This window comes from Symsagittifera roscoffensis, chromosome 7 (genome assembly GCF_963678635.1).
Source record: "Symsagittifera roscoffensis chromosome 7, txSymRosc1.1, whole genome shotgun sequence".
Taxonomy (NCBI): Eukaryota; Metazoa; Xenacoelomorpha; order Acoela; family Convolutidae; genus Symsagittifera; species Symsagittifera roscoffensis.
In genome coordinates this window covers 1,878,741-1,892,190 of record NC_087068.1, presented here as the reverse complement: position 1 = coordinate 1,892,190, position 13,450 = coordinate 1,878,741, and the positions used below count along the sequence as shown (strand labels likewise).

General features: G+C 35.6%; 1 protein-coding gene across 1 annotated transcript in view; it reads right to left on the bottom strand.

Annotated features, from left to right (window-relative positions):
* LOC134851344 (uncharacterized) overlaps positions 1–13,450 on the bottom strand; it is a 68,573-nt gene extending 55,123 nt beyond the window's left edge. The window contains exons 1-2 of the mRNA XM_063867383.1: positions 13,369–13,450; positions 12,917–13,084 (exon numbers count right to left, since the gene is read on the bottom strand). Coding sequence (XP_063723453.1) covers positions 12,917–13,084; positions 13,369–13,450 — 250 coding nt within the window. The remainder of the gene's footprint in view (positions 1–12,916; positions 13,085–13,368) is intronic.

The window sequence follows — 13,450 nt, the reverse complement described above, 5'->3', positions numbered from 1 at the left end:
GCCGCACGTTGCTCTCAGCCCCCGGGGATATTTCCAAATGGGATATTTCTACAAATGCACGAAGGGGATTGTATAAAGTGATAAACAACCCTGATTAATATTATGACTCATTCACAAATGGAGTAAGAGTAAAAATTGGAGAATTGGTTGCTCAAATATGTTCTGGCTAAGGGTCCAGATAATTTGACTTTTTAATACAATGAAAATTCAAATTGAAGCCTTTTAAAAATTAAATGGGCGTATAATCATATTTCACGCTCGAATTAGTGTATACAAGACTGCCTTTGTAATTAAGGGGTGCGGCACGCAAGAAGTTTTTGTTTAACTGGACTTCGATTCCAGTTAAAATGTTTGCTTTCATTTTCTTACCATTAAAACTATTCATGAAAAATCTCCAAAAAAGGGCTTCAGGCCAATTTTTCGCTGAAAAATTAATGCAAGGAAGTCTTTTCTTGGTGATTAAAATATTGATTAAATCCTGAAATTCACGACCATGTTTGACCCCTTATGATTTCTCTTCAGCACTTCCTCTTTTTTCTTTCCAGGACGCGAGATCTATCAGTTGTCCTTCAAATTTTGACAGCCAGCAGCCAGAAGACAAAAGATAGGGAGAAGACACCTGGCTGAGAGAGCGAATAGCAGAAAACTGAACTAGCCAAAAAAGAGTCGGTTTTCAAAAGTTTGAAAGAACAATGGGTGTTATGAGTTCGTCAGTTTTAGAAAGTTTGAAGGTCGTTGACTGGTTGAAACTTTTCGTTCATATACTTTTTCGGCCAAAAGAGCTCACAAAAAAATACATACTAGCGTGCATAATTTGACTACTGACTGAAAAATGAAAAGAAGATTTATTATTTTTGTTCTGTGTCAAAAAGGTAGAATACCGATATTCGATATTAAGATCTGCAAGCAAGGGATTATTTATGCGTCTTAATGGAAAAACTGTCTCTGTTTATGGTGTGAAAAATGTAGGAAATTGGAGGAATATTTAAACATTAGACAGGTTTTAATGCGCGAATGAGGTCTCATATAAGAGGCTTAATATATTTTTCAGGGGGCATTAAATCAAATCATTTTGGTTGAGGAAGTTTCCAGATAGTGTGAGTTTTGACGGGAAATCATCGGAGCGAGATGGAAACAAATGATATGATATTTTGTGGTAGAAAGAATATTAAAGTTTTGATTAAGTCGGCAAGATAGAAAAAATGACATATTTCACAAACAGGATTTTACAATAAAAATGGGCTTATCAAAAGGTTATAATTTTGTCAACAAAACAGGCGAATTGATCATTTTTGATGTCTCTTATGAATTTTGTTGTTAGTATTTTGTATAAACTCTTTTTTTGTTATTTAAGCGCATTTTTTTTTCTGCTAGTGAGATAACCTTACAAAATAAGTTCAAATACATTCCCTCTATACCCTCATTTTTGTTCCGATCACTTTTTATTTTTTCATTTTTATTTATAAGTTTTTCTATGAAAAATCACGAAATGGTATATGCTAACAGTCCTTCCCTTCCCCCTCAAGGACGTGGCCCTCTCACCAGTCAAAGAGTACCCCTTCGTTACTATTTTATGACACCCATACTAAGCCAACCAACCCTAAAACTTTTCTAAAAGCCAATATATACTAAACTTAAAGGGGAGCGCTCGCCAAGAAACGCAACATTTTCGTCAACATTTTCAAAAAAAGTGCCAAAAAGTAGCATTTTTGATCTGTTTTTTTTTCTTCAAATCTTGCCCCCCCCTCAAAATTTGCTGCCTCTTTTTTGAAAATCGGCTTCCACTTTAGAAAAACCTAAATCTGCCCCTGACCCAAAGCATAGATATTCCGTTTTTACTTCGGAAGTCGGATCAATAAACAACTAATACTGATTATAACTCTAAATTTTAATTTAACGTTACAGAAATAACTGGAAGTTAAAATTAATTTTATCGATTTTATTTTCACGACTTTAATATTGCAAGAGCATTGATAGTGAAACAAAATCGATGATGTCACACTCTTTAACCCCACGTTATTTAATCATCAATTTTTACAACTCCTACTTTATAATCCCGTAACAAGATAACCCCACAACCATTAACCCTCTTTTAATACCGATAGTTTGTTTCGAATTAAGTCCTTTTTATACATACAGGAGTATTTCAATTAGGTGTACTAATTGAGTCCTGAAAAGCCAGTCTTAATTCACTTGATGCCTCTATCATCTCAAAAATAATTGCATTTCAATTAGCTAGAGAAAAACTCCCACATTCACGCGTTTAGGACAGAGATAACCTAGATGGTGCTATTTAAAACAACTCAAGAATTTTAGAAATTTTACATAAAATCATACTACCTTACACTTGACTCAATTTTTTTACCATTCTTTTAGCTAAAATGTTTGAAGAGTCCTTCCATTTTACTTTATCCTCCAAAGACAACTAAAAACTAGAAGTATCAGGCCACGAGTATTGTCTTAAGCGTAAGAATAAAACTCCTACTAACTGGAACTGCTCAGAATACAAGACTCATAAGTACCGAGCAACAGCAACTACAGATGGCTAAATTTTTATTCAAACGAGCGGTAAGAATACTCACGACATATCTACGGGAAAACCTGATGCTCGACTAGTTTAGAAAAACATCAAGGAACTGAGCGAGAGTAATACTGCGACTGTCGCAGTCGCCACAATAATTCAGCCCATAACAGACGATCTTGCCACTCAATTAACCAAACCTTTAAGGAAAGTTTAGTTCAAACTGCACAACGCATTTGCAAGCAACGAGAACAGGTTTTACCAGTCTCCCCAGCAACAAGAAACTTCGAAAAACCAAAACTATTTCAGAACTTTGTAAGATTTGGCATTAGATACAATGATCAGGAAAAAAAGATTTTGTTCGGCGACCCAGAAATGTTACGTATGCCTAAAAAGTCAAATTTTTATTTGGCTGACGTAACTTTCAAAGTTACTCCTAAAGTGTTTTTTCAATTCTACTCTTTACATGTTAGTTTTTCAGGATTAGCCCCAGCTTGCTTACTTTTCTTCTTACCAAAAAAAGAAAAACATACCATCGTACTTAGAAGCCCTAAAAAACCTACAAAAAACCTGAAAAAAAGTTTGCTGGATTTCGAGCAGGCCGCTCCTCAAGCCTTTCGAGTAATTTTCCAGGAGTCCAAGCTGTCTGGATATTTTCTTCCACCTTTCTTAAAACTATACGAGAAAAATTGCGGACCTCGAAATAAGAAAGGTGACCGGAACAAACCACGAGTTTGCATTAGCACTTGTAAAAAATACCCCGACTGGATTTCGAGAAAGAAGACAAAATAGAAAAGTCGTACGATAAAATAGTTCCGGAAATTCAAGTCGTACGCGATGGCACCATAAAAGAGTCGGAAGAAATTTTAAAAATTGACGAGTTTTGCCTGTATTTTGATCTAATTACATAAAAAATTTAGTCCCGAACCGAGAAGTCCTATTCCCCCTTTTCACTATGGAACTATAGTGATGCGGCAACATCCGGTTTGACAAGAACAAAAATGCTGTGGAGGGCTGGCATTATGGCGTTAGTTCAAAATTTAGCTGTCATTATGGCGTTTCTGGCGTTTCTGGCATATGGCGTTTCTGGCAATTTGACTTTTTAGGCATACGTAGCATTTCTGGGTCGCCGAACAAAATCTTTTCTGATCAGGAAAAAAAGATTTTGTTCGGCGACCCAGAAATGCTACGTATGCCTAAAAAGTCAAATTTTTATTTGGCTGACGTAACTTTCAAAGTTACTCCTAAAGTGTTTTTTCAATTCTACTCTTTACATGTTAGTTTTTCAGGATTAGCCCCAGCTTGCTTACTTTTCTTCTTACCAAAAAAAGAAAAACATACCATCGTACTTAGAAGCCCTAAAAAACCTACAAAAAACCTGAAAAAAAGTTTGCTGGATTTCGAGCAGGCCGCTCCTCAAGCCTTTCGAGTAATTTTCCAGGAGTCCAAGCTGTCTGGATATTTTCTTCCACCTTTCTTAAAACTATACGAGAAAAATTGCGGACCTCGAAATAAGAAAGGTGACCGGAACAAACCACGAGTTTGCATTAGCACTTGTAAAAAATACCCCCGACTGGATTTCGAGAAAGAAGACAAAATAGAAAAGTCGTACGATAAAATAGTTCCGGAAATTCAAGTCGTACGCGATGGCACCATAAAAGAGTCGGAAGAAATTTTAAAAATTGACGAGTTTTGCCTGTATTTTGATCTAATTACATAAAAAATTTAGTCCCGAACCGAGAAGTCCTATTCCCCCTTTTCACTATGGAACTATAGTGATGCGGCAACATCCGGTTTGACAAGAACAAAAATGCTGTGGAGGGCTGGCATTATGGCGTTAGTTCAAAATTTAGCTGTCATTATGGCGTTTCTGGCGTTTCTGGCATATGGCGTTTCTGGCAATTTGACTTTTTAGGCATACGTAGCATTTCTGGGTCGCCGAACAAAATCTTTTCTGATCAGGAAAAAAAGATTTTGTTCGGCGACCCAGAAATGCTACGTATGCCTAAAAAGTCAAATTTTTATTTGGCTGACGTAACTTTCAAAGTTACTCCTAAAGTGTTTTTTCAATTCTACTCTTTACATGTTAGTTTTTCAGGATTAGCCCCAGCTTGCTTACTTTTCTTCTTACCAAAAAAAGAAAAACATACCATCGTACTTAGAAGCCCTAAAAAACCTACAAAAAACCTGAAAAAAAGTTTGCTGGATTTCGAGCAGGCCGCTCCTCAAGCCTTTCGAGTAATTTTCCAGGAGTCCAAGCTGTCTGGATATTTTCTTCCACCTTTCTTAAAACTATACGAGAAAAATTGCGGACCTCGAAATAAGAAAGGTGACCGGAACAAACCACGAGTTTGCATTAGCACTTGTAAAAAATACCCCGACTGGATTTCGAGAAAGAAGACAAAATAGAAAAGTCGTACGATAAAATAGTTCCGGAAATTCAAGTCGTACGCGATGGCACCATAAAAGAGTCGGAAGAAATTTTAAAAATTGACGAGTTTTGCCTGTATTTTGATCTAATTACATAAAAAATTTAGTCCCGAACCGAGAAGTCCTATTCCCCCTTTTCACTATGGAACTATAGTGATGCGGCAACATCCGGTTTGACAAGAACAAAAATGCTGTGGAGGGCTGGCATTATGGCGTTAGTTCAAAATTTACTGGTTCCTACCCTAGTATTTGGAAAGTAATCGCAAACTTGCAAAAAAAACGCCTCCCTTCAAAAACTTACTTTCTTTAACGCCTCAAGCGGGCACCATTTTACAAAAAAGAAAACGTACCGAGTCTTAAACGAAAAAGTGCAAAATATTAGGCATGTTTTTGAATAGAAAACTAAATTGAATTTCTTTTGCATTTTAGCGAACTTAAGCTAAACATCTGTTCATTTGTTTTTTGTATATATTTTAAAATTAAAATGTTGTTTGTCATTTTTTGAGAAAAGAGGTCTCCTTGCAGCCTCCCGGAGACGTAGAAAAAAACGCATTGACTTGACTCGAAAAATGCTGTATCTAGCAATTTAATCCCAGAACAATCGCTCCGTTGGTGGGACGCTGGGTTGGTAATATGGGCTGGCAAAATCTTTATACATTGCGTTGTATGCCAACAATAAAAAAAAAATTGAAAGTTTTAGATGGTTCGAAAAGTTAGTTAATTTTTCATTAAATGATTGCCATTTGTAGAAAAAACTGAGATAAGATCGATCAAAGTTTGGTCAAAACCAGGTTTTCATTCCATAACTCATTTAATTAAATTCAGCCAATTCGATTGTTAGCAAGTTTATTTTCAAATCAAGTTCAACTTTGCAGAGTTCTAATCATTTTTGGTTAATAATTTGAATCATGCCGATCTGATTGGTTTTCATATTAATATCAAAATCTAGACTCTCAGCAAGGTCATCATTTTTGTTCAAACCTAAACCGTTTTTAGCAGCTTGGATGTTATTTCGTTTTGCTTCGCAAAAATTTTCGCAATTAAAGCTGTGATGTTTACCAACGCTATGGTTCCGAATTCATTTCCAACAAGTTTCACTTTGATTCTTACAATTGGTATTAAAAAGAGGTGAAATTGTAGCGATGTTATCTAATTCTGCGGTTATATGAGAGGGGGTTAAGAAAAAAGGGTTTAAAAAGGCGGGTCGGTAAGCTTAGGAATCTAAACGACTACTAAATCTTTTTTTTTGGCTTATTTTGCCCAAGATAACTTAACAGCACATCAATTGGCGATTGAACGAGATACCCAATCTATGCGCTGCTGTCGAAATTTCGACCAATCAGCATTTGGTTTTAGGTTTTAGTATTTTGAGGATCACAGTTTTGCTGTATAAAAAAAGGACCAACAAATGCCGAAAAAAAACAATAAATGACCTTTTTAGTTCTCAATGGGAGCAGCTGCTTGACCCCTACATTAGCAGCCCATGCATTTTCTTGGATATTTTGTGTGCTGAGAATTGTTGCATCGACCGCAGTAAGCAGCTCCCACCCTCGAGAAATTCCTAGAGCCGCCCCTGAGTCTAGAACTAATCTTGCCTACTATTTAGGATAGTCAAAGCAGTGGAACAACCCATAAAAATGAGGTTGTTTCTTTTGGTTTTTTTTGGAGCGTCCTTAACCAAATGATAACACGTGATGTCTGTCAAACAACGAAAGCAGCGATTTGAAAGGATTGAATTGCACGCAGAAGCCTTGTGTCTCTCCTTTCACAAGAATGCAATTCAAAATTTGTTCAAAATTTTAGAAAAAAAGGGCATTTAAAAAAAATGTGATGTAAAACATTCTGTGTAAATTTGTTCATCAAACTGGGGAAAACGATCAACTGAATCGTTGAAAATTTCTGAAAAGTGCTAGGATAGATCTAAGTTAGCTATTCACACACTAAGCCTAGCATGAGTGCAGTTTTTCCAAGGAGCCATAAACTGAAAATCTTTCAGACTGATTTCACCGACGTTGATTGATCGATTGTCGCAATATACCATAATTATTAATTCATTTCAAAGTTAAACAACCATTCCATTGCCAGGAAATATTTCATTCCACAAATGTATAAACTCAAACCATCGCGGCTGATTAATTTTTGATACACTTTCAACTCGTATTGTAGTGATATTTTTGGGAAAATGGAAGTAATTTTTGCATGTTTCTATGCGTATCTGTTTGCACAATTGATTAAACCTCATCACTGGCAACAGTCAATGCACAGCGGCAGGTGGTAATACTCTGGACTAAACAGCCCCGAGACACAACAAGCATGAGAACAAACAAACAGAGCACGGAGAGGAAGATGTAAACAAGGTAAACAAGAGGGGAGCATCAGGAGAAAGAGAGAGAAAGAGAGACACTTTTGAGAGGCGGCATGTCACGCTCAAATCTTGTTTGTTCATCAATTTATTCATCATTTGCTCCACTACACCGCAAATCAAGCAGTGGGGAAGTTAAGGAAAAATATAACGAGTATTAGGATCATATATTATAGCCTTTTACTTATATATATGTAATATGTATACGGATTACTCTATTTTCTTACAACACTCTGAAATATTTATCAGCTGATTTTTAAGCCTATTGACTATCTACGAGGCCCAAAAAATGAGGTTTGATTAAGGTGAACATAATAATGATCCCGTAAAAAGTAAAATAAGGTGTAGAGGATAGTGACACAATTCAATTTTTGACCTGGAATTTGATCGTCATGAAATTAACACAGACTGATTCAAAGTGAAATAGAGTTTCTTCATAAGTATTTAGTTTGTACAATCAGAGAATGCAGGGGCGGATTAAGGGGGGGGGGCGGGTTGGCGGATGCTTTTCCTTCAGGAATTCGACCACCTGCCTACCCAAAGGGTCCCCCCTTTGGACCACCTGCCTACCCTTTGGTCCCCCCTTTGGAAATCCATTTTTGGTGACGGACCCTAAAATTTTTCTAAAGGCGCCATTGGCGCCAATATATACTAACTTTGAAGGGGAGCGCGCGCCAAAAAAAACGCGTTTTTTTGTGAAAATTTTCCAAAAATTGACAAAAAAATTTTTTTGCCTGTTTTTTCAAAATTTTGCCCTAGGCGCAAAAATTTTGGCCAAAATAGGGACTTTTTACGGCTTTGGGAGAGCTCGGAAACTCAATTTGCTCGATTTAAAAAAAGTCGACAAAAATTCGAAAATTTTTTGTTGAAAATCCGCCTCCCCCCTCGAGAAAATCCTACATCCGCTCCTGAGAGAATGTATAATAAAACTGCAAGGAAATGCCTCCTGGAAGGAAATGACTATTTTTCGCGGGAGTTTATTTTGGTAATTTTCAGATCTTTTTTGATGCTTCACTTCAAAAACAAGGTAAGAATCTATTTACAAAATAAGAAAATGTGCCATGGCCTAATTGGTATCTTCAAATATTTCATCAACCCAGTTTAGAAGGGAAATTAATCCGCTTAACAAGAGATAAGACTTCGTGGTTTTGTAAATTCAACCTTGGTCTATTTTAATCAATTTTCAACTAGGAAAAAAACAAGAGATTCTGACAGTTCAGATCTATATAGATCACGGCAACAGCTTAGCCTCGTGTTGAGTATTTGGAAACTGAAAAAAATAGTGATTTTCTTATTTGTGAAAAAAAGTTATATTTTAAAATTCATTTGTATTAAAAGAAATTAATGTGATCCTGAAATGATGTTTCGAATCTTCTTTTGAATATAATGATTCAAATTTCATATGAACCTGAGTATAAATTTTTACATATATGCCGACAGGCTTTTGTTCATATTAGACTTTTGCTTTGATAATATTTTTTATTATCACAGGCATTAAGTGTTCCAGCCCCCTTTTCACCTGTCGATGATGATTATTGTCTGAAAACATTTTTTCATCACATTTTTAAGCCTTTGAGCTAAGATTTCAATACTTATTCTGCAATTTTTAGCAAATATTTCAACAGTTCTGGCTACTTTTTCACCTGTTTTTTCACGTCGATTCAAATCAAAGGAAATTTGGTGTATGACTCAAAATAAAAGCAATATTTGTCAAAAATGCATTTTGAGCCCAAAAAATAGTCCTTTAAAGTGGAAGCGCTGTAGGAATAAAGTTTGATTTAATGGAACTTTTAAGGTCACTGGGCAGTTTCCAAAAGAGCCGCATTTTCATTTGTGAGCTGATTACTTTTTCTAGAATTCAAATGTTTAGATATTTATTCACCCAAGAGGTAATTTGGAATTGCATTCAAGAAATATGTTTAAATGCCTCACACAAAAATAATATAAAATTTATGTTTAAATGCCTCAAACATAAATAAATTCACAAGTTGTGGTTATTCTTGGTACTAAAGTACGACACAAAGCATTTCAAAATGAATTGCGACTGTATCATTTTAGCATTTTACCAAGCCGGATGACAGAAAGAGTTTTTCATTAAATAAAAACTTCTATTTTGAGTTACTTTGAATGATTCATTCTAAATATCCCCCTATTTTTTTCAAATTTTTGTGACGATCAGATCAAAAACTGGAAAGTGTACCCTCAGAACTCTAAACATCAAAGAGTGTCTTCCAAATCACAAACTTCATTTAATTTGGGGAAGAAAAGGAAGAAAGAGAGGGTTTTCATTTAAATAAGGGTTCACAATATGTGGCCGAAGAGGGGGAGGGGGGTTTATATTTGTTTCTGGTGAGGTAGTGGTATAGTAGTGTTGAAGTTGGGTGCTGAGATTACCCCCTCTGTCGTCTGATGAAGGTGGGGAGAGAGAGAGAGAGAGAGAGTGTGTGTGTGTGTGTGTGTGTGTGTGTGTGTGTGTGGTGTGTGTGTTGGGGAACTGATAAAAGTGATTGACATCTGATCCCATTTCTTGTCCGATCAGTCCCAGGCTGATCCACAGAAGACAAGAGAAGAGAAGAGAAGAGAAGACAAGAGAAGAGAAGAGAAGAGAAACTGGGACTGAAGAACAGTCTGTTTCAACTGACACGTGGGACAACAAATACCGAGTCAATCAGCTACAAGTACTTTCAGTCCCAACATATCCCCCAACACCCACCCCCCGCACCCACAGCCCAGCTTAACACCCCCTTCCCTGTACCATTTAGATTCATGTACCCTTTCTAAAGTTTTTTGTGGAAGTAAGAGATAGTCAATAAAACGAATGAACCTGCTACAAAAATGGTAAAACATTTCAAACTGAAATCCGAGATCCGAGAATTTGACTTAAATCTGTAAAAACAAAGACTGTAAATATGTATAAATCTGTGTTATCAAAGACTAGAACAGTTGCTCATTTTTTGAAAAAAGGAAAATTGAAACACTTACTTATCCATAATTAAGTTAGAAATTATTTTTTAGAATAATATACCAGTTTTTTTTTAAAGAAGGAAATTAACGAACAATATTTGAAAGTTTTCTGTTCGATAAAAATTTGTTTTCTGAACCGTCTGTTAGTTACACGCATCAAATATGAAATTGACCTAAACTCATTTGATGGCCAGGAGAGGCAAGGGGGTGGGTTGGGGTGGGGATGGGGGGTTGTGTTTTTCTTAAATCAGAGCGACCGAATAGAGTGTATATTGTATGTAATAGAGATTAGGGAAACATGGTGTTATGACAACTGGAGTAGCTGAGTTGTCTAATTCGATTAACACCTCCTCTGTTGGTGTTTAGAGTGAATGTTGACAGAGGTAGAAAAGAAACAGAACTAGTTTATCAAGTGACAGCCGGGCTAATTTAACATTGCTTCTCTTTCAAATACAACCAAAAACCATAATGTATTTTTCCTTTTAAATAACAGTTTTTGAGCTCAGAACTGAAAAATAAACAGTTTTCGTACTAGTTTTTCACAGAAAAAGAATTTCAAAAAGATAGATAGTATGGAAATAATTTCTTGACAATCGTTTTTTAGGAAACGTTTTTTTAAAAAAAAAATAGTTTTTTTTTGTAAAGCTCGTATTTAACTTGAATTTAACTTGTTAAATATTATGCATCTACTCCCAAATACTCAATCAGATTATATCAAAAAAGAATAACGAATTTTCAAAACTCACAGCACTATAAACAGTTTTTTAACCCTGAATGCTTTTTTTTGAAGTCATGGAAAATTTCTTCACAATATCTAGTTAGCATGACTGACAAATTGTAGCTCTTAATACGTGCTATTAATCAGAGCCATAGTCGTGACTTTGAGGCGAACTTTTAGATCTCACAATGACATTGAAACTGTTCTGGGTAGTTAATATTGCACTTGAGCGCTTCAAATTCCAATAAATTGCTTAACACCACCTAGTCTATAAGCATAAACAGACAAGAAGACGGGTCTTAATAGTCTAGAAACCCTTTCTAATTCCTTCAGCTGTCAATTTGGTCATTTGATTTTCGCACAATCCACAAAATTGGGAAAAAATTTCACCCACTAGCCGATGTTGTAAAATACCGATGGAAAATCGATCCTCTTTAAAGAAGTTTAGTTTTTTTGATAGGGTAATTTACATTTTTGACTGTTGTGATTAACTATCATTTTTTTTGGCACTGCTAGACTTTTTTGTGTGCTGTGAGCAAAACTCAGCAAATTGAGCTCAGAAACGGTATTCAAAATTAAGTATTTCTAGATTCATAACAAAACATCCGCAAAGATGAGGTCTTCTCCATTGAAAGTTATCCAGCTCCTGTAATTAGTGGTAAATAGGCCACGAGGGTGAGTCAGTTTAGTTTTTCCTCAGGGTGCAAATGCAAATTCTCATTCCCACTGGTAAACAAGGGTTCACATTAACCCACACTTAGTTAGCAACACAGTTAGGTGTGGGCTCATAACAAAGTATCATACCACACTTGAATGAATTGAATCTACCAATTTTCAATCATATCTACATATTTTTTCAAAAAAATGGTTGAAAAAACTATTAGAAAAAATCATTTCATGCTGACAAGGCTGGTTAAGATAATCTTACTTGAATATTTCACGTTTCGTTGCGTGACCAAATGAGTCATTCGGGTTGAAAAACATGGTAAATGTAACTGTACATTATTGATAAGTTAACATTGATTTGGTAATACTAGCCATTCTTAAATACTTTTACTGTTGAATAAAACAATAGTGTCTTGTTGCAAAATTAATTATTTATTCAGAATCAGGTTAAAGACCTCCTAAGGTAAACCTGAATAATAGATGATGATGGTGATTTTATTAATCTCACCATTAGTGTTCATGAACTTTAGAAATTTAAAAAATATGCTCCAATGAGCCGCTAAGTCTTAAAAGTGAGGGTATTTAAAATGGGATTAAAAAACAACAATGGGTTTGTTGGTTAATTGACAGGTATTCCAGATTTTTTGTTGAGTTTAATCAAAACTATTTCTGTCACTTACTTAGTCGAGACATTATGTCCAAAGACATTTGCTCACCAAATACTGTTGTAATGGTATTTCATACAGACAATTTAAAATGGGTATAACCGACATGCAAAAAAATTCATCTCAATTCCAACATTGCTGAAGCTGTCGTTGGTTTTGACAAAATCAAGATGAAGGATTTGTTATTTTGAAAAAAGATAATGCACACACCTTTTCAAAATCAGTTTTTCATTTCCAAAAATTTGACAAATCAACTGCAGGCTTGAAACAACTGATTGTCTAATCATCAACAATCAGTTCTGACTTAAAAAGTACCAGGGACCTTGCAAGCATCAAACTTATCCTCAATTAATCTATGCATCGATTAAACATTAGTAGGATAAAATTAAAATATCATCGTTTGCAGCATAATATCCTAGAAAAAATGTGTCGCCGTCATTGGTTTTCTCTCAATTTTTAACAAAATAGCTTTATTAATTTCATCACTTTTGATTAATTCTACTCATTGTTTTGATGAAAAGGATGAGGTGACTCATCATTATTACATTGAAGACATAAATAATTCTAAAATAGGGAAAAGAGTGACAGACCTAGTCCGGTGTCTGGACTGCGGGTGAGTGTGGTCTCGTTGGGGGTCTGTGGCCTGTCCTCCCCGTAGATCCAGAACTCACTGTTGTCTCTGAAGTAACCCATCTGCTCCTTGTAATACACAGGGTACTTGTTGTACACCACCACATCTGGCACAGACGAGGAGGCGCCTGAAATAAATGACCAAAGTCAACGTCAATTGGACCGAGGGAGTTGGGGGAATGAGTTGGAGTGAAAACATCAATGGTGTGAATATTTTTTCTAACGCTAGTTAGTCTAATTATAATTGAATATTGGCAAAAGGGAGATAAATTGCAAAGTCAGACTTTTGCAAGAAATGCATATTATTATTTGTCGTCAGTAAAATTTCAAATTGAGCCTTTATGACCTTATATAAATTCATGACTTGAGTTTTATTGTGAGACGACAACTCGTATCAAGCGACAGTTAGTACTGATAGATTGAGTGGGGAACACTGATTCACGGGCAGTATTGTATTCCTCTCGTGCCTGATGGAAGCGCAGCGGAGCAAGCAT